Here is a 22,671-nt window from a genome sequence, read left to right as displayed (position 1 = left end):
AGGGGAAGAGAACTAAACCCTTGGGTGGTGAATCACCCTGAACTGGTTCTGGGAGGTTTGAACATATGCTTAAAGCAGAGAATAACATGTATCTGAGAAGTGTGTTTTTTTCAGTTGTGCTGAAAGTCTAAAGGGGAAAGTTCAGCACTGTGTAAGCTGCCTATTAAGATATTCACTGAAAATCCCTGACCTTGTTTGTGGCTGAGATTCTCCTGTTGCTGCTGAGAATGAGTGGAGTTTCGGCTGGGATTCACTTGCAGTGGGATGAGTTCGGAAAATCCCACCCATAATTTAGTCAATTGTGCCGTTAATGTTTGTTGCAGTAAAAGTCTTAAAGTATGAAACCTTTTTGTGTTATTCCTTCAGTTATTAACTGGAGATTTTGAATGTATTGGTTGCCATGGAGATGACGATGCACCTCTTTTTGATTTCTGAAAGTGTAACATCGAATTATCTGTGTGTTATATCAGTAGGACTGTCTTCAGATTACTGTGTTTGGGAGAGATATGTATCAAGTTGACATAGATTGTTGGATACAAAGTGGAAACATTTAAAAAAAGGATTACAGTGTTAATACTCAGTGCCAATCAAGAAAATATCATGGCCTTTGTGATAACTCTGTTATACTTATAATTACTATTTTAAATTATTCATTATAGTGTTGCTTTAGTTCCTTTATGTACTTAAAATCATTTCACTTACTGTTGATTAAGTTTATATCCTCCTGACGTTTTTTTGTAACCATGTTGGCCAAAGTTTCTGGCCATTCCTGCTGGGTGGGATTTTCCTTTCATGCAGGTGGGATTTTCCGTTCCTGCCAGTAGGATTTTCCATTCATGCAGGTGGGATTTTCCGTTCCTGCCGGTAGGATTGTCCATTCCTGCTGGCAGGGTTTTCTGTTACTCTGGCATGATCTCCCACTCCAGTTGGTGGGATTTTCCAGTCCCGCTGGTGGGATTTTCTGTTCCCGCTGGCATGATCTCCAACTCCAGATGGTGGGATTTTCCATTCCCACTGGAGGGATTTTCCATTCCTGCTGGCAGGATTTTCTGTTCCTGCTGGCATGATCTCTCACTCCAGCTGGTGGGATTTTCCAGCACTGCTGGTGGGACTTTCTGTTCTTGCTGATGGGTTCTTCTGCCTCTGTTGGCAGGGAGGCAGCACAGTGGCACGGTAGGGTGGCACGGTGGCGCATTTGTCAGCACTACTGCCTCACAATGCCAGGGACCCGGATTCAATTCCCGACCCGGGTGACTGTGTGGAGTTTGCACGCTCTCCCTGTGTCTGTGTGGGTTTCCTCCCAAAGTCCAAAGGTGTGTGGGTTGATTGATTGGCCATGCTAAATTGCCCCTTAGTGTCAGAGAGACTAACTAGGGTAAATAGCCTCCTTCTGCATTGTAGGAATCTATGATTCTATAAAATGGGAAACCCTATTGACAGTGGTGAACCCAGACGATTCCATTGCTTTCCCATGGCGGGCCACCTCTGCCACTCCTAAACATGCCACGGGGTGGGTGGAAAATCTTGTTCCCCATCCAGGCCCATCCCTCCACTGGATACAGTTTAAAACACACAGGGGTATAATTACTGATGTTGGTGCCAGGAGATTTCAGTGTTCATAGAATCTCTACAGAGATTCATAGTGCCAGGAATCCGTATTCAATTCTGACTTTGGGTGGCTGTGTGGAATTTGCATGTTCTCCCCGTGTTTGCATTCGTTTCCTCTGGGTGCTCTTCCCACAGTCCAAAGATGTGCAGGTTAGGTGGATTGGCCATGCTAAATTACCCCTTAGTGTCCCAAGATGCGTAGGTTAGGGGGATTAGCAGGGTATATATATGGGATCATGGAGATAGGGGCTAGGTGGAATTGTTGTCGATACATGTTCGATGGGCTGAATGCCCTTCTATGAGGGGAGATCTCATTGAGACGTATAAGATGATGAATGGGATGGACAGGATAGAGGTGGAGAGACTCTTCCCGCTCAAAAAAGACAGTAGGACTAGGGGGCACAGCCTCAAGATAAAGGGGGGGGCGGTTTAGAACGGAGTTGAGGAGGAACTTCTTCACTCAAAGGGTGGTGAATCTCTGGAATTCTCTGCCCGTTGAAGTGATGGAGGCTGCCTCGCTAAATATTTTTAAGACGCGGGTTGATGGGTTTTTGATAAGAGAGGGGATTAAGGGTTATGGGGAGAGGGCGGGAAAGTGGAACTGAGCCACGACAGATCAGCCATGATCTTATTGAATGGCGGGGCAGGCTCGAAGGGCTGGATGGCCTACTCCTGCTCCTATTTCTTATGTTCTTACGTTCTTATGTTCTTTACACGAGGGATTCAATGATTCTATGATTCAGAAGGAGGTCATTTAGCCCATTGAATCTGTCCCAATCACAATTCCTATCCCCATAACCCCACGTATTTACTCTGCAAGTTCCCTTACACTAAAGGGCAATTTGGCATGGCCAATCCACCTACACGCACATCTTTGAAAGGTGGGAGGAAACTGGAGCACCCAGAGGAAACCCATGCAGATATAGGGAGAATGTATAAACCCTACACAGACAGTGACCCGAGCCCAGAATTGAACCCGGGTCCTTGGCGTTGTGAGCCAGCAGTGCTAACCACCGTGTCACCCGTGCTGCCCAAGTTTCAGTGTTTTCCCACTGGCCACCGCAGTGATAAAAACCCCATGGCTCACCATGGCACGTAATCTCAAAACGGGAGAATTCTGCCTACTTTCAAAACTGTTTCAACTTCTAATTGTCAGGTTTAATTGTCTTGGATATTGGTGTATAAATGATATATTTTATGGTGGTTTGTTCAACCAAAGTTAAGTTGCCGAGTGACATTTTGTGCTGGACTAGATGCTGCAATATTCTGCTAAATGTCTTCAAGCCCCACTCCAGCTCACGTTTATCCCAACACGCATGTGGAAATGCGGGATAGTCTGATCAGTTAATGGTGTGTGACCGTGCTGTCATTACTTATGGACACCTTAGAAGGGATTAGTTGTATGCAAGTGAAACAAAAGCCTTGGATTCAGCAAGATTGCTGAGTGAGTGTGGATAAAGTAGAAATATAGAAAATAGGAGCAGGAGTAGGCCATTTGGCCAATCGAGCCCGCTCCACCCAATGTTCAGTGCAGGCAGCACGGTGGCACAGTGTTTGGGGCGACATGGTGGCACAGTGGTTAGCACAGCACCAGAGACCCAGGTTCAATTCCAGCCTCGGGTGACTGTCTGTGAGGAGTTTGCACGTTCTTCCTGTGTCCGCGTGGGTTTCATCCAGGTGTTTTGGCTTCCTCCCGCAGTCCAAAAATGTGCGGGTTAGGTTGATTGGCCATGCTAAATTGCCCCTCAGTGTCAGGGGGCCAGTAGGGTAAATAAGTTGGGTTATGGGTATAGGACCTGGGTGAGATTGTGGTAAGTGCAGACGCCATGGGCCGAATGGCCACCTTCTGCACTGTAGGGATTCTGTGATTCAATCGTGGCTAATCCTTTATCTCTACTCCCCCTGTTTCCCCATACCCCTTCAATCCAGGCTGGGTATTTACTCTTGAGTGGGCATACTGCACTGTTCTGAAGTAGAGCGGAGGGGTGGTGGTGGAGGACGGGGGTGGGATGGAGAGGGGGGGGTGATGGTGGGAGGCGGGCTGGCGGGGGCTGTGTAGACCATTCTGTGGTGGCCAATAATTATCACTCAATGGACATCACTGAGACAGATAACCAGGCCACCGCACTGCTGTCTGTGAGCGTTAGTTATGTGTTATTTTGCTGCTGTTTGTCTCCTGCGCTGCACTGGTGACTACCTTTTGACCAGAAGGCACTTTGTGAGTCCAGGGATTGTGAAAGAGGCTGTACAACTGCTAGGCATCTTCGTCGTAATTGCTTGTTTATATAATCCGAAATACGACTAGTCTTTTTTGTGGTGTTTTCACACATTTGGAGAATTATGTAACTGAACCTCTGAGAATGCAAAGCTCTAAATGGTACAACAAAACTGCGCAAAGCAAACAAAACAGACCTACAACCGACACTGAAGGATGCACAATAAGTAGCTTTATTGCTACTTTTGATTTGAGATGATTTGATTTTATTTCTTATTGTCACGTATTGGGATACAGTGAAAAATATTGCTTCTTGTGCGCTATACAGTCAAAGCATACTGTACATAGAGTGCATAAGGGAGAAGGAAAGGAGAGAGTGCAGAACGTAGTGTTACAGTCATAGAATCCTACAGCACAGAAGGAGTCCATTCGGCCTGTCGAATCTGCATCGACTACAATCCCACCCAGGCCCGATCCCCATAACCCCATGCATTTGCCCTTGATAGTCTCCCTGACACTTAGCAAGACCGATCTACCTAATCCCCACATCTGAGGGAGGAAACCGGAGGAAACCCATGCAGAATGAAGAGAATGAGCAAACTCCACACAGACAGTGATCCGAGGCTGGAATTTTACCCGGGTCCCTGGCGCTGTGAGGCAGCAGTGCTAACCACTGTGCCACTCCATGGCTGAGGTTTAGAGAAAGACCAGCTTAATATATCTTCAATCCATTCAAAAGGCTGATAGCAGCAGGGAAGAAGCTGTTCTTGAGTCCGTTGGTACGTGTCCTCAGGCATTTGTAACTTTTTCCCAACGGAAGAAGGTGGAAGAGAGAATGTCCGGGATGGTGGGGTCCTTGATTATGCTGGCTGATTTTCTGAGGTGGTGGGAAGTGTAGACGGAGTCAATGGATGGGAGGCTGGTTTCTGTGATGGATGGGACTACATTCACAACCCTTTCTAGTTTCTTGTGTCCTGGTCTTGAGAATGCAGTCTTGGTTACGATTACCGTAACGAATAAAATGTGTTCCATTCACAGGCATTCGTCAGTGTTGAGCAGGGACTGGGCTGCCTAATGGACAGGAAATTTTTTATAAACAGAGACAGCTTGCGCGACAGAAATCCTTCCCCCTAATCCAGATCGCATGGGGTAGAAGTTGTCTCGGTAGAGCTGTGAAAACACATTAGACCGACCGATCTGACACCACCCACTTGGCACCAACACTTGAGGCCAATTGTTATTCATCTCTCTTTATCTCACTTATTACTATATATAACACTGAAAAAAAACCTTGACAGATTTGTTCCCAGTATGACTTTTAAAATATCACTTCAAAATCTGTCTTGTGAAGTAATGATGTCATGGCTGATGAATGTATTATATCTGAAGCATGAGCACGCTCTTTCAAAAGTGGACACATTAGTAATCATTTTAGATTAGGCATTGCAACTTGATTATGCTTTGCAGAATGTCCTAAAAAGAGTATTAATCATGTTAGATTAACCTGAACCCTTGTAATTTGATGACAATTTAACTGGCATCTTAAAAGTAAAACCCCATAGGGTAAGCCTAGAACTCTTGAGTGTGCAGCGATGCATTTACCATGCGGTAGCTAACTGTAATTGGAACAATAGTCCATCAGGAAGGGAAGGTTCATCTGCCTGTACAAGCTGGCTCTGTTTATAAATTGTCATAATAAATAATAAAAATAATGACGAGGTTTCCTTGGACAAAGTGAGCCTTTATTTCAAAGCCCCATTTGGAACTAGCTTTGAACATTTTTGCTTATAGCACACAAGAAGTCTTTATCTCTAAATACCAGGAACGATTGATTGAATGGCACATTGACTGCTGTTCCCTGACTTTGATCTGGATTTGAAGAATAGTTTTACAACCCTGTCTCTTCTGATGTTGACTAATGTCTGTGAAAGGGTCTGAAACAGGTGTAACACCTGTAAGGTTTGAAAATGGCTCAAGCCAATTTTTGGGTTGAAGGTACTTCAGGGACCCTTGGGGCTACTTGGAATTTGACCTTGCCACCCTGGCAGATTGGCACAGCGACGTACAAGGTCTGCTCCTGTCAAGTTTGCTTCCTTTAATTCAGTTGGAGATCCCGAGAAAGGAAATTTGGAGTGAGGTGGCTTGAGTCAGCCCCATGACATAAGAACATAAGAAATAGGAGCAGGAGTAGGCCATCTAGCCCTTCAAGCCTGCCCCGCCATTCAATAAGATCATGGCTGATCTGTCGTGGCTCAGTTCCACATTCCCACCCTCTCCCCATAACCCTTAATCCCCTCGCTCATCAAAAACCCATCAACCCGCGTCTTAAAAATATTTAGCGAGGCAGCCTCCACCACTTCAACGGGCAGAGAATTCCAGAGATTCACCACCCTTTGAGTGAAGAAGTTCCTCCTCAACTCCGTTCTAAACCGCTCCCCCTTTAACTTGAGGCTGTGCCTCCTAGTCCTACTGTCCTTTCTGAGCAGGAAGAGTCTCTCCACCTCTATCCTATCCATCCCATTCATCATCTTATATGTCTCAATGAGATCTCCCCTCATTCTTCTAAACTCTAACAAGTACAAGCCTAGTTTATTCAGCCTCTCCTCATAGCTCAACCCCCTCAACTCCGGTATCAGCCTAGTAAACCTCCTCTGCACTCCCTCCAAGGCCAAAATATCCTTGCGTAAGTGCGGCGACCAAAACTGCACACAGTACTCCAGCTGCGGCCTCACCAATGCCCTATACAGCTGCAGCAAGACCTCCCTACTTTTATATTCAATCCCCCTCGCTATGAAGGCCAGCATCCCATTCGCCTTCCTGACCACCTGCTGCTTCACAGTGGGAAGTTCACCGAGTTGGAAAGCTCGCTCGGAGAGCTGGTGAAGACACGATGGGCTGAATGGCCTCCTTCTGTGCTGTAATAATTCTGTGTCCCCTAACTTCTAAGGCTATCCAAGAGTTCACTGGCAGTAAGTGGGAAGGTTTACGATTGTCCACGTCGCAACATTGCCATTGACCTGAGAAATGGTGGAGATGGATGTCTCAAATTGTTTCTGTTAAACGTTTCAACCACTCCCAAGATGCTGATGGTTGCTGCAGTCATTCTTCCCTTTGTTCCCATAGGTCTCACAATGATGGTGGCTGGCCTGCATTGTAGTTGTTGTCTCTAATTAGGCATGAGGCAGCCTGTGAATTGGTCACCCTCTGTAAATGAGACTGGACGGATGAGTACCCAAAATGAGTTGAGACTGGGCGATGGTCCTGACAACAGTTTCCTAATGTGCACCCACCTACCCCCTCCCACCCTGGGTCGTTCATCCCAGAACAAAAGCCAATACTGCGTGGGTGCTGGCAGTCTGAAATAAAAGCTGGAAAAACACAGCAGGTCTGGCATCCGTATGACTCTTCTTCTGAGTTAAAGAGAGGGAGAAATATAATGGGTTATGTACTGTTTAACGGGGGTGGAGCAAATTTAGAAGGTCAGTGATTGGGTGAGGGTGAGGATCCATCCTAGAAGACCGTTCGTAGATTCGCCAAAGCAAAAGGAAGACATTTGGCCCATTGAGCCTGTGCCGACCAGGAACCCATCCAAATCCTAACCCCACATGTTTAGCCTCCTAGTCTCCGACACTAAGGGACAATTTATCATGGCCATCTTTGGATCGTGGGAGGAAACTGGAGCACCCAGAGGAATCCGACGCAGACAGGGGGCGAACATGTAAACTTCACACAGACAATAACCTAAGGCTGGAATTGAATCTGGGTCCCTGGCGCCTTGAGGCAGCAGTGCTAACCTCTGTGCCACCGTGCCGCCCCCTGCGATCACTCCCATCGTGATCAACTTACGTTGCAGGGGACACCTCAGGCATCATGCAATCAGGGCAAACAGTTCTGAGCGTGTTTTTATGCAGCAAACTCAACCGTTTGCAAAAGTCCCCTCCCAGCCCACAGTCTGTCGCTGAATGTGTCAGGTTATCTGAATCAAAAGTGAAAATATCAGCCAGGCTTGCAAATCACCGACTGAGAACTTAGCGAAGGATTAGGCCTCCTTTGACAGGGACCTTATCTGGTCCACCGCAGAAGCTGGCAGTCCGAGCGAGTATCGACTACAAACACCTTAAACACGTGTCTGCTAAACGATAGGAGAATTCTGATGAAATCTGACAGATATGTTGGCACAAAATGCAAAAGAATACTGTCCTCAAAACACTGCCGCTTACTCTCAGCCGCCAGTGAAGCAGAGGCACATGAATTATAAGGCTGGAAATTTCTCTGGAGCAATGTTATTATAAAGCCACTTAACGTGCGGTTATCAACTTCCTCCTCCACAGTTTTTGAGGAGTCATTAATCCATTTGGAATAAAGTGGAGCTGCCTCTGTTAAAATAATAAAGAGGAATGTGATGCAAGCACAGTTAGCGTTGTGCAATAATATTGATGACAGTAATTTGCAACCTATAAAGTCAATCAGAGCAAAGCCAGCAGAGAGGCCCCACTGTGAGTGCTTTGACATCATCAAAGACTAAAAAAAAACTGGTGATTTAATTTGCTTTGCCTCGCCTCATCAGAATTTAAAAGCAAGCCTGGTGCCACTACCCTCATTTGTTTGCAAGCAGCATGGAATTTGCAGCCCAGCCAGCTAACCTTCAGTAATTTAACTGCTGATAGCCACATGTACTAAGACATTGTACCCATCTCGCCCTTCAACGTGTAACCTTTAACTTTTGTCTGCTCTCCATTTTGTTACAGATAAAGATGAGTGTGCGAATGACACACACTACTGCCATGCAAACACTGTGTGTGTGAATTTGCCTGGATCATATCACTGTGACTGTCTCCCAGGATACACCCGAGTTGATGACTACTCCTGTACAAGTAAGGGCAGTCTAAGAAAACTTAAGGGTTATATGGAGCAGATAAGGTTCAAAGTGACGAGGCATTGATGGATATGCTTTGGAAACTGGCCCGGCTGGGAAGAATTAAGCATTGTCTCCAGTAACAGTGTTAGAAAACCCAAGATCGATGGCCTCTATCCCTGCCCTTTAGTAAATCAGCCCAGCGTGTGACCCAGTGGAGGGTGAATTGGGCTCCAGTCGGTCCTGGGAGCATTTTGCCTGCGGTTGTCCTTTAGTTAGAATCCTGGACACGTCCCTGTGCTTTAGAATTTGTATTTGACAATCTTCAGCACATGTTGGTCGTGGTTAAATAAGAAATAAATGGTTTTAAACAAAGTACCTTACTGTTGGTTGGCTGGGGATGGATTTATTTAACCTTGTTAGGTTTTTCCCAGGGATTGCGTGTGACCCAGATATAGAGGGGAAGTCATCTTTTAGCTGCCCAAATCTAACTTCCATTAGCAGAAAGCAGCGGGGAGTCCCAGAGAATCATCAATCTCTTCACCCCATTTATCTGTTGCCATGGAATTAGCAGCATTTCCTGCTGTATGTTTGTGACTGAGCCGCCACTGTGAGTTGAGAGATTTACACATGGGCAGCGTCCGGGTTATTCTCAGCAGTTGAAAGCTGATGAGACGAACTTCAAATTCATTAATTTAAGAACAGCAGGCATTTCTCCTCTTTCGCAATCTGAAATCAGTGTCGCAAGTTTAATGGGGCAAGATATTCGAGTGTCAGTAACGTGACCCATCTATATAAACAGAGGACAAATTGTTCCCGGCAATGGCTCCACTTTTCTGCATTCAGTTTGAGAGGTATGCAAAGAACAAAGAAAATTACAGCAAAGGAACAGGCCCTTCGGCCCTCCAAGCCTGCACCAACCATGCTGCCCAACTTAACTAAAACCCTCTATCCTTCCAGGGACCATATCCCTCTATTCCCATCCTATTCATGTAGTTGTGAAGATGCCCCTTAAAAGTCACGAGAAAACTAAACAAAAGCTTTCCAATTCATACACAGCTTAAAATATTTTCTTCCACAGCTTCTTCCTACTACCATCGCTTGTCTTCCCCCTGTCAAACCCAATTACCTTAAGTAATGTGTACAGTTCTGGTCACCCTCTTGTAAACCACAAAGAGTGCAGAAAAGATTTACTAGGATGCGACCAGGACTCGATGGTTTGAGCTATAAAGAGAAGATAGGATAGACTGGGACTTTTTTCCCTTGGAGTGTAGGAGGCTTAGGGGTGATCTTATACAAGTTTATAAAATAATGAGGGGCATAGATCAACTAGATAGTCAACATCTTTTCCCCAAATGTAGTGGAGTATAAAACTAGAGGCATAGGTTTTAGGTGAGAGAGGAGAGATACAAAATGGCCCAGGGGGCAGTTTTTTCACTCAGAAGGTGGTGAGCATCTGGAATAAGCTGTCAGAGGTAGGTGTAGAGGCAGGTACAATTTAAGGAACTAGTTAAAAGTTTATTTACTAGTCCAGAGTGGGTTGACATTAAAACTGCAATGAAGTTACTGTGAAAATTCCCTAGTTGCCACGCTCTGGTGCCTGTTCGGGTACACTGAGAGAGAATTTAGCATGGTCAGTGCATCCAACTGGCACATCTTTTGGAGCGTGGTCAGAAACCAGAACACCCGGAGGAAACCCACGTCGACATGGGGAGAATGTGCAGCGTCCGCACAGAAGTGACCCAAGCGGGAATTGAATCTGGGTCCCTGGTGCGATGAAGCAGCAGTGCTAACCATTGTGTCACCATAATATCCCTTTGTCTTTTAAAGTTGAAGTTTATTTGTTGGTCACAAGTAAGGCTTACATTAACACTGCAATGAAGCCATTGTGAAATTCCCCTAGTCACCACAGTCTGGCACCTGCTTGGGTCAATGCACCTAACCAGTATATCTTTCAGAATATGGGAGGAAACCCACACAGACACGGGGAGAAAGTGCAAAGTCCACACAGGCAGTGACCCAAGCCAGGAATCGAACCCGGGTCTCTGATGCTGTGAAGCAACAGTGATAACCACTGTGTCACAGTGCCACCCCTTTGTCTTTTTTTTGTCTTTTAAGAAGCATTTAGAAGTTACATGAATACGATTGGTATAGAGGGATATGGGCCAAACACGGCCAACTGGGACTAGCTTAAGTATAAAAACTGGGCGACATGGACAAGTTGGGCCAACGGGCCTGTTTCCAAACTGTAAGCCTCAATGACTCTAATGGAAACTGATTGTCATGAACTATTTAGGGAAGGAAATCTACCACCTTTACCTGGTCTGGCCTACATGTGACTCCAGAGCCACAGCAATGTAGTTGACTCTCAACTGCCCTCTGAAATGACCTAGCCAGCCACTCAGTTTCAAGGGCAGCTAAGGGTGGGCAATAAATATTGGCCAGCCACTGATGCCCATGTCCCACGAATGAATGAAAAATAAAAAAAAACACACAGAGTGAGGCTACACTGTGGAGTCCATGTTCATGAAGAAAGGACTTGAGGGGAGTTGATTAGCTCAGTTGGCTGGGCAGCTGGTTAGTGATGCAGAGCGATGCAGACAATGCGGGTTCAATTACCGTACACTGAGGTTATTCGTGAAGGCCCCACCTTCTCAACCTTTCCCCTCACTGGAAGAAGGGTGATCCTCAGGTTAAATCACCACCAGTCAGCTCTGTCCCACAAAGGGGAGAGTAGCCTATGGTCACCTGAGACTGATGACTGTACCTTCATCTCAAAGAATCATTAGTGATATTGCATTTTTATCACTGCTGATTATCTGAGTGCGATTTATTCATTATTTATCACTCTATATTCTGCCTGATTCTGCATACTTCAGAACAACAGGGGTTGCATTTCAAAAACAGTCCTCACTTTCTCTCCTTCCCCTTAGACATCCATTTGTGACCACATATGGAAATTGGTTTGAAGGTTGATGACAATGTGTGTCCCCCATTTTGTACAAGGTGTTGGATTACCTTCGCTTTGCTAACTTTTCGCCAAACGTCGATAGAAAAATAGAAAAGCATTTCCTGCTGTCACATTTCGCATCCACCTGTGATGCAAGTTCCTTTTTTTCTGGCTTCATTCATGGGTGTCACTGGCTGATGTGGAGATGCTGGCGTTGGACTGGGGTAAAGACAGTAAGAAGTCTGACAACACCAGGTTTAAGTCCAACCGATTTATTTGATAGTAAATTATACTCTCAAATAAATCGGTTGGACTTAAACCTGGTGTTGTCAGACTTCTTACTGTGTCACTGGCTGGCCAGTATTTATTGCCCTTGGTGAGCTGCCTTCTTGAAACATTGCAGTCCACGTGCTGTGGGTTGACCCGCAATGCCCTTAGGAAGGAACTTCCGGGATATCGGCCTAGCGAAGGAACGGTGATATATTTCCAAGACAGGATGGCTTGGAGGGGAACTTGTGGTGGCAGTGGTGTTCCCATGTATCTGCTGCCCTTGTTCTTCGAGATGGAAGTGGTCATGGGTTTGGAAGGTGCTGTCTAAGGATCTTTGGTGAATTGCTGCAGTGCATCTTGTAGATAGTTCACACTGCTGCTACTGAGAGTTGGTGGTGGAGGGAGCGGATGCTTGTGGACGTGATGCCAATCAAGCGGGCTGCTTTGTCCTGGATGGTGTCAGGCTTCTTTTGTGCGACTGGACGGTGTTGCCATGGAGACAACTGTTGGCCATTTCTCTAAGATGTCGTACGGTTGTAACCCATCAGAGACAGCGAGAGGTAAATGAGCTTTGCTTTGGGTGAGGCATGAATAAATAAAGGAAATGGCAGCACCTGTAGCCTGTTGAAGAGGCCCAGGATTTATGCTGCCTCTTCTTGCTTTATTATGCCACGACTGTCAGGGAAATTATTCACTGAAGGACAGCAACACAATTCTTCACGTCCCTTGCCTTCCACCTCAAAAGATGTTAATCTGGAACTCTGGACTTGCCTGCAGCTCAGTGAAATGAGCCACTTGGACATTGTATGATTATGTTTATGACATCCCATCCATCAGCAGCTGAAACGCAAATTGTGGGAGGTAACGGAGGTCAAATTTTTATTTGAGGTTGGAATTTTAAACCACTTGCGCAACCTGAGCATTCCAGAGTGACCGACACACTACTGACGCACCTGCTACCAGCCGGGGAAGGAAAAGTAATGGAAGTCGCGTGTTTCCTCTCAATTATGCTGCACTTTTCCTGCGCCTTTCGATGCTGAAAGCCACTAAATTAGAAAACCCTGAGGCTCTTCAAACTGCAAGAATCTGAACATTACACAGTGAGGAAAAATACAGCCCCATCAACTGCAATCGGTGTGTAATTACTGCCCTTTCCCAATACATATAAACACTGCGGAACCTTTTATGTAGCGACTCATCATGAAGCTCCATCGCTTGGATTTTATTATTAACTGCCAGCTGCCATTGGTGCTTGACTACTTTTTGTTTTATTTTGTGTTACTGTGAGTTTCCTGGATCAATGAGTTTATTTGGGATATAATCTTTGTGCGCACTGTGATTCACTCTGCGCACCAGAGGGGACTCACAGCGTCCGGAGCTGTTAAACTTGATACTCTGAACTTCATTCAGACGTCCTTCAGGAAAGTAAACCCTTGCCCTTGCGGCTGGCTCCTTCATTCCTCCTCTTCCCACACCCAACGAACCATCTTCTGGCATCACTCGCCTGTGCGTGGGTTACTCCTTGATGCAGTGCCCCAGGTGGGTGTCGTATATAAAAACATAGAAAACAGGAGCAGGAGTAGGCCATTCATCCTTTCAGCCTGCTCCACTATTCATTACAATGATGTAAGAAGTCTCACAAGGTTAAAGTCCACCAGGTTTATGTGGTATCACAAGCTTTGGGAGTGCTGTCCCTTCATCAGGTGAGTGGAGCAGCACTTCGAAAGCAACCAGATAAAGCTGTTGGACTTTAACCTGGTGTTGTAGGACTTCTTACTGTGTCCACCGCCAGCATCTCCACATCACCATTTATGATGATGGCTGATCATCCAACTCAGTAGCCTGATCCTGCCATCTCCTTTGATATCCTTTGCAACAAGAGCTATTGGCGGTGTTTTCTCTTCTCCACAGCGCAACTGGGAGCCGGTGGTTGCTGTTGGTATAGCCCACTCAGCTGGAGCACGACCAGAAAATCCCACCCGAGGTCAACAGACATTTCCATTGGCAAGCCAGGCGGTAGAATTCAGGCATGCATCTAACTCCTTCTTGAAAACATGTCCAACTGTTTTGTGTGGTAGAGAGTTCCATAGGTTCACCACTCTCTGGGTGAGGAAATTTCTCCTCATCTCAGTCCCAAAAGGTTTACTTCATATCTTTAGATTGTCAGGGTGATCTTAAGTCCACGTTTGCCATCTGTGTGAATGTTGAGGGGGGGCTCAAGATCCAAAAGTCACATTGCTCACTGGCAAGTTTGCCACCTTCCCCACCCCTTGCTGGCAATGTTATTCGGGTCACGCCCATGATGGGCATGAACTGCTTTACATTAATTTATAGAACATAGAACATTACAGCGCAGAACAGGCCCTTCAGCCCACGATGTTGCGCCGACCAGTTAAAAAGCAATGACACTCTAACCTAAACCAAACCCTTTCCATCCATAATCCTATCCACGGATCTCTTAAACGCCCCCAAACTAGGCGCAATTACAACTGCAGCAGGCAGGGCATTCCAATCCCTCACCACCCTCTGGGTAAAGAACCTACCTGTGACATCTGTCCTATAACTACCCCCCCTTAATTTAAAGCTATACCCCGTCGTGCTAGCTTTCTCCATCCGAGGAAAAAGGCTATCACTGTCCACCCTATCTAAACCTCTAATCATCTTATATGTTTCAATAAGGTCTCCTCGTAGCCGCCTTCTTTCTAACGAGAACAACCTCAAATCCCTCAGTCTCTCCTCATAGGACCTCCCCTCCATACCAGGCAACATCCTGGTAAACCTCCTCTGCACCCTCTCCAAAGCCTCCACATCCTTCCTATAATGTGGGGACCAGAACTGCACACAATACTCCAAGTGCGGCCGCACCAGAGTTTTGTACAGTTGCAACATGATGCTGCGGCTCCTAAATTCAATCCCCCTACCAAGAAACGCCAAGACACCGTATGCCTTCCTAACAACCCTATCTACTTGATTCCCAACTTTCAGGGATCTATGTACACATACACCTAGATCCCTCTGTTCATCCACACTATTCAGAGTCCTACCGTTAGCCCTATACTCAACACATCTGTTATTCCTACCAAAGTGAATTACCTCACACTTCTCCGCATTAAACTCCATCCGCCACCTCTCGGCCCAGCTCTGCAACTTGTCCAAGTCTCCCTGTAAACTAAGACACCCTTCCTCACTATCTACCACACCTCCGACTTTGGTGTCATCAGCAAATTTACTAATTCACCCCACTATACCCTCATCCAGATCATTAATAAAAATTACAAACAGCAGTGGCCCCAAAACAGATCCCTGAGGCACACCACTCGTAACTGAACTCCGTGACGAATATTTACCATCAACCACCTCCCTCTGTCTCCTATCCGCCAGCCAATTCCTAATCCAATTTCCTAAATCACCCTCAATCCCATACATCTGCAATTTCTGCAGAAGCCTTCCATGGTGAACCTTATCAAACGCCTTACTAAAGTCCATATATACCACGTCAACTGCCTTACCCCCATCCACCTCTTTAGTCACTTTCTCAAAAAACTCAATAAGGTTAGTAAGGCATGACCTACCCTCCACAAAACCATGCTGACTATCTCCAAACAATTCATTACTCTCCAAATAACTATAAATCCTATCCCTAATAATTTTTTCTAAAACCTTGCCCACAACAGAAGTAAGACTCACCGGTCTATAATTCCCGGGGAAGTCTCTGTTCCCCTTCTTAAACAATGGGACAACATTCGCTATCCTCCAATCTTCTGGCACTATACCAGTGACCAACGACGGCCTGAAGATCAGAGCCAGAGGCTCTACAATCGCCTCTCTTGCCTCCCAGAGAATCCTAGGGTAAATCCCGTCCGGCCCAGGGGACTTACCTATTTTCAAACCCTCAAGAATATCTAGCACATCCCCCTTATCAACTGCAATACTATCCAGTTTACAACCCTGTAACCCAGTGTTCTCCACAGCTACATTTATGTCCCCCTGCATGAACACCGAAGAGAAATATTGGTTCAATGCCTCTCCAATCTCTTCCGGTTCCACACATAAATTCCCACTGCTGTCTGTAACTGGCCCTTATCTTGCCCTAACCAACCTTCTGTTCTTAACATATCTATAGAACGCCTTAGGATTCTCCTTAATCCTATCAGCCAAAGTCTTCTCATGTCCTCTTTTAGCCCTTCTTAACTCATTTGAATGTATTTAAATGTTATTTCTGGAGATATTACATTTAGCTCTCTTATCTAAACCATTAATAATTTGTGAAATAGCTGGAGTCCTAGCACCAATCCCTGTGGTATCTCACGAGTCACTGCCTGCCATTCAGAAAAAGTACTGTTTATTCCTACTCTTTGTCTGCCAACCAGTTTTCTATCCATCTCACTGCACTACTACCATCCCCCCCACCACACCATCTCATGGGCTTTAACTTTACACACTAATCTCTCATGTGGGCTCTTTAAAGCCTTCTGAAAGTCCAAATTAAATACAACCATTGGCTCAGACATTGGATCAGCACTTGGAATATCGTAACATTGAAGAATAAGGGACAAGTGCAGGAAAATTTGATTAATGCGACTATCATGGTATTCATTGTTGATGTAGACTTGATGGGCCAAAGGGCCTTTTCTACACTGTATAACAGCTTGTGGTTGTATCACAGCTGGGTATGGCTTCTGTCCAAGTCTGCAAGAAACTACAAAGGGGTCATGAACGAATCTTAGTCCACCACACAAACCAGCCTCTCATCCATTAACTCTGTTTACACTTCCCACTGCCTCAGAAAAGCAGCCAGCATAATTAAGGATCCCATGCACCCCGGACATTCTCTCTTCCACCTACTTCCGTCGGGAAAAAGATACAAAAATCTGAGATCACGTACTAACAGATTCAAGAACAGCTTCTTCCCTGCTGCCATCAGACCTATGAATGAACCTACCTCCTATTAAGTTGATCTTTCTCTACACCCTAGCTGTAGCTGTAACACTGCATTCTGCACCCTATCCTTTCTTTCTCCCTTTGTACCCTATGAATGGTATATTTTGCCTGCATAGAATGCAAGAAACAATACTTTTCACTGTATCCCAATACAATTAAGTGTAATTAAGTGTACAATTAAGTGTATCCCAATACACTGTGTCCCAATACAATTAAGAAGGGTGCCAGGCAAAAGGCAGGGAATTATAGGCCGGTTAGTTTAATGTCTGTTGTAGGTAAAATGTTAGAATCTGTCATCAAGGAGGAAATAGCGAGGCATCTTGAGGGGAATTGCTTGATAAAGCAGACGCAGCACGGTTTCGTTAAAGGGAAGTCGTGTCTGACAAATTTACTGGAGTTCTATGAGGATGTGTCTAGGGCGGTGGATAAAGGAGAGCCGGTGGATGTGGTCTTTCTTGATTTTCAGAAGGCGTTTGACAAGGTACCTCACAAAAGGTTATTGCAGAAGGTCAGGGGACATGGAGTTGCGGGAAGGGTGTTAGCGTGGATAGAGGATTGGTTGTCAAATAGGAGGCAGAGAGTGGGGGTCAATGGGTGCTATTCGGATTGGCGGTTGGTGACTAGTGGAGTGCCCCAGGGGTCGGTGCTGGGGCCTCAGCTATTTACCATTTATATAGATGATCTGGAGGAGGGAACCGAGTGTATGGTGTCGAAATTTGCTGATGACACCAAGATTGGTGGAACGGCAAATTGTGCGGAGGGTGTGGAGAGTCTGCAGAAGGATCTAGATAGGCTGGGCGAATGGGCCAGGAACTGGCAAATGGAATTTAATGTTGGCAAGTGCGAGGTGGTCCACTTTGGTAGGAATAATGGTAGGAAGGATTATTACTTACGTGGCGAAAAACTGCAGCAGGTGACGGTGCAGAGGGACCTCAGGGTCCTTGTGCATGAGTCGCAAAAACCCAGCTTGCAGGTGCAGCAGGTGGTCAGGAAGGCTAATGGGATGCTGGCCTTCATAGCGAGGGGGATTGAATATAAAAGTAGGGAGGTCTTGCTGCGGCTGTATAGGGCATTGGTGAGGCCGCAGCTGGAGTACTGTGTGCAGTTTTGGGCGCCGTACTTACGCAAGGATATTTTGGCCTTGGAGGGAGTGCAGAGGAGGTTTACTAGGCTGACACTGGAGTTGAGGGGGTTGAGCTATGAGGAGAGGCTGAATAAACTGGGCTTGTACTCATTAGAGTTCAGAAGAATGAGGGGAGATCTCATTGAGATGTATAAGATGATGAATGGGATGGATAGGATAGAGGTGGAGAGGCTCTTCCCGCTCAGAAAGGACAGTAGGACTAGGGGGCACAGCCTCAAGATAAAGGGGGGGCGGTTTAGAACGGAGTTGAGGTGGAACTTCTTCACTCAAAGGGTGGTGAATCTCTGGAATTCTCTGCCCGTTGAAGTGGTGGAGGCTACCTTGCTAAATATTTTTAAGACGCGGGTTGATGCGTTTTTGATAAGAGAGGGGATTAAGGGTTATGGGGAGAGGGCGGGAATGTGGAACTGAGCCACGACAGATCAGCCATGATCTTATTGAATGGTGGGGCAGGCTCGAAGGGCTAGATGGCCTACTCCTGCTCCTATTTCTGATGTTCTTATGTTCTTATATGTGACAATAATAAATCAAATCAAATCCCCCCTCATCAATTCTACTAGTTACATCCTTGATAAATTCCAGTAGATTTATCAACATCATTTCCCTTTCGTAAATTAATGCTAACTCTGTCTGACCTTGCCACTGTTTTTCAAATGCTGTGCTATAAAATCTCTGAGAACGGACTGGAGAATTTTCCCGCTACCAACATTCGGCTGAGTGGGCTATACCAGCAGCAACCACCGGCTCCCAGTTGCGCTGTGGAGGACAGAAAACTGCCAGTCTCTGATTAGCTGGCAGTGGCCAGTTGGTGGAACTTTGCTCTCCCAGTGTCCTTGAGCCTGGAGAAAGGCCGAGCATGAACCCATTTGGTGCCTGAGCATAAAAGGCAATTAGCTTTCTCAACAAGAGGCAACATGGAGGCTGGCGAGCGGGGGCAAGGAGGTGGTGTTGAGGGTGATCTCTCCAGCTGGTGCCCATCACTTCCACAAAATTTCACTCAAGTTCCACACCATCCTTTCATCGTTGCTGAATTAAAGTCTGAGAATGCCCTTCCTAACAACACTGAGGCGTAACGCCCCAACCGAACCTGCAGAAGAAGGCTCACCACACCACTTTCCCCAGGGTAATTTGGAAGGGGCAGTGAATGCTGACTTTGTTGGAATTCTCATATTCTGTGAATGAGTAAAAGGAAACCATAGTGAAGGGTGGCACAGTGGTTAGCCCTGCTATCTCATAGCGCCAGGGACCTGCGTTCAATTCCAGCCTTGGTCACTGTCTGTGTGGAGTCTGCACGTTCTCCCCGTGGATTTTCTTCAGATGCTCCGGTTTCCTCCCACAGTCCGAAGATGTGTGGGTTATGTGCCCTTTCGCTCCAGGGGGATTAACTGGGTAAATACAGGGGGCAATGCCATAGGTGGAATTGTGGTCAGTGCAGAGTCGATGGACCAAAAGACTGCCTTCTGCACTGTCGAAATTCTCTGCTCTTTTATCTCTTTTGCTTCACTGCTACAAATACACAGTTGGGAAATCTTGTTTCAAAAAAAACGCAAAGCTTAGCACAACAGATCTTAATGAAATCAATACTGAAGGTTGAAGAGTTTAAGGTATTTGTGAAGTTGTTCAGTGAGATACAGAATGGAGTGCCCTCATTGAAAACTTCCTTGTTTGCATCCAATTGATCTAAAGTGGTCAGGGATTCTGAGCAGGTTTTCTCTCCTCTGTGTACATGTCTGCAGTAGATACAGAGAAGAAAAGTTAATTTGTTAGTACAAAAGCTTTCTCTCCTCTAATTTTGAGTTGATCAATACAAGTTGTTACTTCTGATGTTGCTGTCAGGTCCTTTTGATTAGTTTGTTTCCAATGGTAAAGTTTATTTAATTAAAACTGTAAGTGTTGTGATTCTGGAACCTCTCAATATGTATCCCCTTCCCCCTCTTAGCACAATCTGTAATGGTTTTTGAAATATTGCTAACTCTATTCACTGTCAAATCTCTGTGTGATTTAAATTCATTGCAGAATATCAAATTTTAATGCTTTGAGCGGTAGTCTCCTTTGACGGATGAGTTGTCCCACGACTTGTCTAGTTTCTGAGCAGGTGAACTAAGAGTTGACACAAGGGATCCCAAGACCAGCCATTGTACAGAATGGTAAAGCAGGTTCAATGGGCCGAGTGGCCTACAATTATGTTCCTATTTCTCGTGTTCTTGTGAATGAAGTGAATTGCAAATGACACCACTTGAGGGGGGAGGTCCCCATGAACTGTTATGTCCTTTAGTGATGGTGATTGATTGGCACAGAGTGGTTGATTTGATTTGATTTGATTTGATTTATTATTGTCACACGTGTTAGTATGCAGTGAAAAATATTGTTTCTTGCGCCCTATACAGGCAAAACATACTGTTCATAGAGAAGGAAAGGAGAGAGTGCAGAATGTAGTGTTATAGCCATAGCTAGGGTGTAGACAGAGATCAACTTAATGCAAGGTAAATCCATTCAAAAGTCTGACAGCAGCAGAGAAGAGGCTGTTCTTGAGTTGGTTGGTACGGTTGAGTGGTTAAGTATCACTCCAGGCAATAGCTGGTGAATTTAATCCACTGACATGATTGTAACAACAACAATTGATATTGATAGAGCACTTTTAATGCAATAAAACATTCCAAGTCACTCCACAACACTTGACAATGAGGTATGAGGCAAAGTTATGATAGATGGCCAGAAGGTGGCAAAGGAAATTCGACATGTCTTCTACTTCTCCCACCGATTTTTACAAATGCACCACAGAAACTATCCTTTCTGGTTGTATCACAGCTTGGTATGGCCCTTGCTCTGCCCAAGACCGCAAGGAACTACAAAGAATTGTGAACATAGCCCAGTCCATCATGCAAGTCAGCCTCCCATCCATTGACTCTGCCTTGGAAAAACAGCCAGCGTAATTAAGGACCCTATGCAGCCTGGACATACTCTCTTTCATTTTCTTCCATCAGGAATAAGATACAAAAGTCTGAGGACATGTACCAACGGGTTCAAGAACAGCTTCTTCCCTGCTGTTATCAGACTTTTGAACTGACCTACCGTACGTTAAGTTGATCTTTCTCTATGTCCTATCTGTAACTGCAACAATATATTTTGCGTCTCCTCTCCTTTCCCTTTCTCCTTTGTACTCTATGGCTGGAATTTTACCACCTCGTTCGCCCCAGAATCGGGGAGGGCGAGGCTCGCTGAACCTCATTCTCTGTTGGCCTCGGGCGAGCGAAGTGGTAAAATAGTGTCCCATGAACAGTATGTTTCGTCGGTATAGCAAGCAAGAAGCAATACTTTTCAATGTACCCCAATACATGTAAGGACAATAACTCAAATCAGATCAAAACAGTTAGTCAAACAGGATGGTTTTAAGCAGCATCTTAAAGGAGGAAGGTGGGATCAAGAGATAGAGAAGTTTAGGGAGGGAATTCCAGAGCTCAGGAGTTAGGCAGCTGGAAATACAGCCACCAATGTCTGAGCAATTGATATCAGAGGTCAGCATCAGAGGAGAACATTCTGAGGGTTGGGAGTTGGAGAAGATTACAGAGATAGGGAGGATTGAGATGTTGCTTAACTGGGAACCAGTGCAGGTTGGTGAGAACAAAGGGCAGTGGATAAGCAGGACTTGATGCGAGGAAAGCCATGGGCAGTAGCGTTACAGGTGTCCGTATGTTTACTAAGGGTGCAATGTGGGTTCAAAGTAGATTCTGATAACCCAGACCCAGATCTAATCAATGTTTTCACGCAATTTGATTGTTTCATTGCCCAAGTTAAGTGGGGGCTGGCTTTTTGCCCCAGAAGTGGGCATGTGGTGCAGCACACCAGCCCTGGGTAAATGTGCCATGAGAAAGTGTAATTTTTGCTCTGGTGTGGGGAAGGGGGTTGTGCACTTGTGGGTGCAGGATAGCGTCTGGAATGCTGCCCGGGATGTAGCTTGGAGCTAGCCGCGTAGAGTCATAGAGGTTTACAACAAATAAACAGGCCCTTTGGCCCAACTTGTACATGCTGCCCCATTTTCATCACTAAGCTGGTCCCAATTGCCCACATTTGGCCCATATCCCTCTATACCCATCTTACCCATGTAACTGCCTAAATGCTTTTTAAAAGACAAAATTGTACCCGCTTCCACTACTACCTCTGGCAGCTTGTTCCAGATATTCATCAACCTCTGTGTGAAAACATTGCCCCTCTGGACCCTTTTGTATGGTCCAAGATGGCGCTGGAGCAAGGCAACTTCTTGAAAGCTGTGACCAGCATACCTTCTAATTCTATCTTTTACTCTCGTGCTATGCTTCTAAAACTTCATTCTTTTAAACTCTCTAACAATGCTTTAATGCAATTTCTTACAGATTTGGTGTACCTTCTTCCTTCGGGAAAAGGATACAAAACTCTGAGGTCACGTACCAACCAACACAAGAACATCTTCTTCCCTGCTGCTGTCAGACTTTGGAATGGACTTACCTTGCATTTGGTTGATCTTTCTCTACACCCTAGCTATGGCTGTAATACTATATTCTGCACTCTCTCATTTTCTTTTCTATGAGCCGTATGTTTTGTCTGTATAGTGCACAAGAAACAATAATTTTATGTTAATATGTGACCATAATAAATCAAATCAAATCAAATCAAAGTCAAACCTCTCACCTTAAACCTATGCCCTCTAGTTT

General features: G+C 45.5%; 1 protein-coding gene across 1 annotated transcript in view; it reads left to right on the top strand.

The window, feature by feature from the left end:
• The window catches only part of LOC145343701 (protein kinase C-binding protein NELL1-like), an 828,548-nt gene that overhangs the window by 434,470 nt on the left and 371,407 nt on the right, over positions 1-22,671 (top strand). The window contains exon 13 of the mRNA XM_080189909.1: positions 8,572-8,697. Coding sequence (XP_080046035.1) covers positions 8,572-8,697 — 126 coding nt within the window. The remainder of the gene's footprint in view (positions 1-8,571; positions 8,698-22,671) is intronic.

The sequence above is a fragment of the Carcharhinus amblyrhynchos genome, chromosome 6, assembly GCF_965287045.1.
Source record: "Carcharhinus amblyrhynchos chromosome 6, sCarAmb.v2.hapA, whole genome shotgun sequence".
NCBI lineage: Eukaryota > Metazoa > Chordata > Chondrichthyes > Carcharhiniformes > Carcharhinidae > Carcharhinus > Carcharhinus amblyrhynchos.
This window is presented reverse-complemented; position numbering and strand designations above follow the sequence as displayed.